Source organism: Bombus impatiens, unplaced genomic scaffold (assembly GCF_000188095.3).
Source record: "Bombus impatiens unplaced genomic scaffold, BIMP_2.2 scf_0442, whole genome shotgun sequence".
Taxonomy (NCBI): Eukaryota; Metazoa; Arthropoda; class Insecta; order Hymenoptera; family Apidae; genus Bombus; species Bombus impatiens.
The window spans coordinates 329,694-334,301 of NT_176861.1; the positions used below are offsets into that span (position 1 = coordinate 329,694).

At 38.9% G+C, this 4,608-nt stretch overlaps 1 protein-coding gene across 7 annotated transcripts in view; it reads right to left on the reverse strand.

The window, feature by feature from the left end:
* The window catches only part of LOC100742395 (protein NDRG3), a 35,337-nt gene that overhangs the window by 24,318 nt on the left and 6,411 nt on the right, over window positions 1–4,608 (reverse strand). For 3 of the 7 annotated variants that reach the window (XR_001102371.1, XM_012387012.2, XM_003490451.3), the window contains exons 1-2: window positions 4,382–4,602; window positions 509–562 (exon numbers count right to left, since the gene is read on the reverse strand). The exons of 1 other annotated variant lie outside the window; for it this stretch is intronic. Coding sequence is in view for 5 of the 6 variants with exons in the window: in XM_012387012.2 (XP_012242435.1) it covers window positions 509–562; window positions 4,382–4,596 (269 nt within the window). In the remaining variant the exon portion in view is untranslated. Of the gene's footprint in view, window positions 1–508; window positions 563–4,211; window positions 4,231–4,381; window positions 4,603–4,608 lie in introns of those variants that run through there. 3 more of the 7 variants (XM_033321420.1, XM_033321419.1, XM_033321417.1) reach the window with 3 other exon arrangements.

Below are 4,608 nucleotides of genomic sequence, written 5' to 3' on the forward strand. Positions count from 1 at the left end.
GAAGGAGAGGGGGGGGGGGGGGGGGGGGGGAAGGGAAAAAAGAGAAAAATGTTCGTGCAAATATGACACCGGATCGAAATGATCGTTCTAGATTTTTATATGGAGAGACGTGTCTACACTCGCGCCTCTGACATTATCAGCAATTTATCGAAAGCAAACCTTGACTTGTCTGTACATTTGAAAAAGAGGAGTAACGTTGCCACTCTTAACAACGTAGCTGCCTATTACCGTGACGATCATTCGGCTTTACCGATATCGGGGTCAATGCCAATTCTCTCTGTACGGGATCTGAAAATCCCTACGGGACAGCAGATGGATGTCAATGAATATTACGTGTACGTACAGGTCGCTTCGATCAGCTACTGCGAGTTTCACTCCTGTACAAAATCAACTGCAGTCTACGTACATATATGAGCAGGGTACATCTATAATACATATACGTATGCCATACATAGATACGTATACCACGCGACTACGTTCTACGTTGTTTGTTTTCAACGAAACTTACCCCAAAAGAGCAGATTTCTCGGGTGTGGCTGCGGTCGGCATCCTGTTTCTTTCCCTAGAACAAAATAGCGGCGAATAATAACAACACCCGGCCCTAGCGGCTTACGGCCTCTACCCGGGTACCAACGACAAATATTAGCAGGCAATATAATTAAAACATTTCAAATACATTATTTTAAAAAACCGATGAACGATAATCTATACCCAAAAGTCTGAATCATTTGTCGTATCAGTATGAAACACGTTTTCCTAACCGCACCTCAAGCATACGCGATATTCTCGAGGTTCCAAGCATTATTTTCCGGTCAACGATCGATCGAAATACATCGTAAATTAATGTCACTTAATTTTCGTTGACTTGAACCGCCCAACGGGGGAAATAGACTTGAAAGACGATAACAAAGTGAACCAGAACGATCGAACGCATCGCTGAAACAAAAAGAAGCTCGGGCTGTTCCCCGCAGAGGAAATCGAGGATCCGTGCGGTTAAGAGACGCGTCGTGCTGAATACGGTTGTCGCCGTTCTCGGAGGATCGACCTCGCAGGAGGATCTCTCGAACCGAGAAGCCGGTTCCACAACGCACGCGCTGTCGTCGCGCGCCACGAAGCACACGCTAATGCAACTCGAGCGTTGCGAGGACAAAGGAACACACATCCGACTACGTGCATGCAAAAAAAGATTACCAGTAACGATAATAACAATATAACACCGGTGATAACTTTACAGAAATCCATTTTTAGTCTTTATATAACGAAACACGCGATGACACGCTTGATATTCCCCTTTTTGAAACAAATTTAATAATGGTAATTCTTTCATTTTGATTATATGTCATAATATATATTTAAGATTGAAATAATTCTCTGTAATGTTATTTGTTACGATCGAGTTAGAATTTATTGAAAATGTTATATGCTACAGCGTAATGCGACAGAGAAAAATTACATAGATATATGTTTAAGAAAAAAAACTTCACTGTCAGAATGTGTACAATTTGTTGCTGAAAGGAATTACTCTGATTTAAACGAATGTACGGAAATTCTCAGAGTGTTATAACATAAATCAAAGCGTATAATAATAATGCATATATATATACATATATATATGCTTTCATTGGTACATGGAATAGTCGGAAGATAAATGTAAATAGCAGATAGATACCGGAAACATAAATCAGAATAATAGCTTCCTATTACAAAGAGCACAGCTTTGTATTCTACTGAACGTATATATCACATTTTTCAAAATTTGAGATTTATATCATATACTTAATCTCAAACATCAGATTTCCTGTCTTGCTCAATTCTCTACTATCGAATCAAAGTACGCATAACGCTATACGTCCCATAATATTTGATCTCGTCGTAGCAACATATGAGAATTCTGATTTAACTTCATTCATAAATATCAAACAGAATTTGTACTGGATTTATTGGAAACTTTTCTCCGCCGATATTACAAATGATATAGACTTATTAATGGCCTGCACTGTAGACTGTAACCTAGATTAGACCATTATCCCTATATGTACACATCTTATGAAACTGATATCGCTATGTATAATTCAAAAACGTCCGAATCTGAAAGGGTCTTCTATCAAAATGAAATATTACCTTAGATAGTCTAGATAAAATTATACAAATTCTTCGATAAGATATTAAATTCTTTCCTCGATGTCTTTTCAGAGAAAGAGAAATATTAAAATTGCTTTCGCGTTGTGACATCGTTATCCTTAATTAAAAATTCGGTGCACAGCAAACTTATCACCAATGTTGCGTTACGACATTCGCTCAGGTTAGCATAGATAAGGCGGCAAAGCAACGAGCACAAACATAAGCGATAAACAGGAAAGCAGAGGAAGTGGAAAAATTAGACAACGAATATAATACACGCGGTACAAGTGCTAGGAAAGGAATGACGTTCATGTCGCACGATGCGGCTTACCTCGTGGCCTGCTTTTGTACCCAGACCGATCAATAGTCGCACCACCAACTTCCGGTCCTAAAGTCCGTCCGTGCTTAGGGTTAAACCAGTCTTTGATTATTCTGATAACAGGGACACGCGTGTGCCTAATTCGATTCGTAGTTAGGCTGGAAGGAGCTCACATCGAGAAGCGATCGCAAGATCGAAATCGTTGGAGCCACATTGCCGTGGTCGCGCTATCGATCGTTAATTATTCTCAGTTATGGAGCACTTGCAAATTCAGTGCGTCGCCATCCAAGAAATTGTGATTAGAATTTGAAAAACAAGAACATCGCAGATGCAATTTCTCATTTTCAAATGGAACGATTAAATCGGCTGTTTGTTCCTGAACATTTTTCGTTTATCGAATGTTGGGAAAATCCGAGGTGTTGTCCCGTGGTTTATTCGATACTAAGGAAACCAGGGGAAACTTTTGTGAATATATTATGTGAAATACATCTAATTGAAATTTCATTAACATTCTAATAAAATATGCATTGTCAAACTCGCCTTTTTTACCAACATAATCATAATAATCGTGTTTCATTACAGCGATAATACAATTTCGAAATACAATACACATAATATATTTATAAAAAATTCCTACGATATTGTTTAAACACAACACGTACTTCGAATACCGTTTTAAGCCACAGCACGAATTCAAGCTACAGAGTTCAACGTAGCAGGAGAAAGGTATTAACCCTGTTGCCGTCATCGAATTATTACGTCTCAATCTGACTCTTGTATCGATAAGAGAAAAGATTTCTACCGTTTTAAAACCAATTTTATAATAAAAAATTGACACGAGAAATTGGACGTACCAATAACGTCTGTGTCGCATTTTTCTTAAATTAAAAGAAAATAGGTTAAAACAAGATTAAGAGTTGAAAATGATTCAAAGAATGCTGAACGTTTAAGAGAGAAAGGGATCCATCTGCGCAAAATATAATCCCTACATTTATTCCAACAACGATACGATATTTGCAGACAGATTACGAACTTCTTTATAGGTTCCATTTCCGAAGTTCGTTATTGCAAGCAGTTAGTAAGTCAGACGTATTAGTAGCAATAAAATTTAATAATCGAAAAGCCACCATCTCCGTAATTTTCGTCGTATTTCTTCGAAGTACACAAAGTACATTTCTGTAATTTTAGTGACGACCGATTTAAAAAAGCAGCAGGAAACTGTAACGATCGATTCCTCGACGTCCCAGTCCACCACCGTGGCCAATAGCAAAAGCACTCTAACCGTACCGCCGACATTTTCGACCTCGAACCGATCATTCACGACCTCCTTAGCTTCTGCCCAGGTTACCTCGTCATTGATCGAGTTTGTCTTTCAATACGAAATCTCTCTTTGATACGAACAATGCTATCTCACTGAGAAAGTATTCGATAAGCTCTAAGGAGGTTCTTCTCTTTAGTATAGAAATAATTTCAATTCAATTAATCGTAATTTGAATGTCTATGAAGTGACTAACTTAAATCAGCGTATTATATATTCTAAGTAATGCAAAATTATTAACAACGTGTTAGGCATTCGATATCATACAATAAATATATACAGGTATTATAAATTTTATAAGAAGATAAACAATAATAGCATTCCATAAATTACTAAAAGAATCGGATGCACTGTATAACGATTCAATATTTGATAACTCTGTATCTAGATTCTTACTTAAAAGTCAGCAAAACAGATCGTGCATCAAATCTGCTAGTAATCAGAATTACTTACAGAATTACTTCATCCGCGACTTGCGATGAGTAAATCTTGAGTAGAAAGGCCCGAGGTCGAGAAACAACGAAAAGACGAAGCGAAACAGCGTGTCCCGCGACCGTCACCCCTACCTGCCGACCGGTTTTTCCCCTGTATACGCAGACAATAACGTATATATAAGACATTACCTTGAGACGATCGAGACGCTCTCACGGCGGTCCACGATCAGCGGGTCCTTTTTCCTTAGCTCGACCTTGGGCGAGGCGAAACTGAAAGCCTTCTTGACACTCTCGAGGACGCTCTGCCCGGTGGTCTGTGTTTGGTCGACGATCGTTGTACTTTTGTACACGTCTTCGCCCAGGTCGCCTAACGACCTGTACGAAGCGCCAATACCTGCCGGCATGGCGACGTTTCC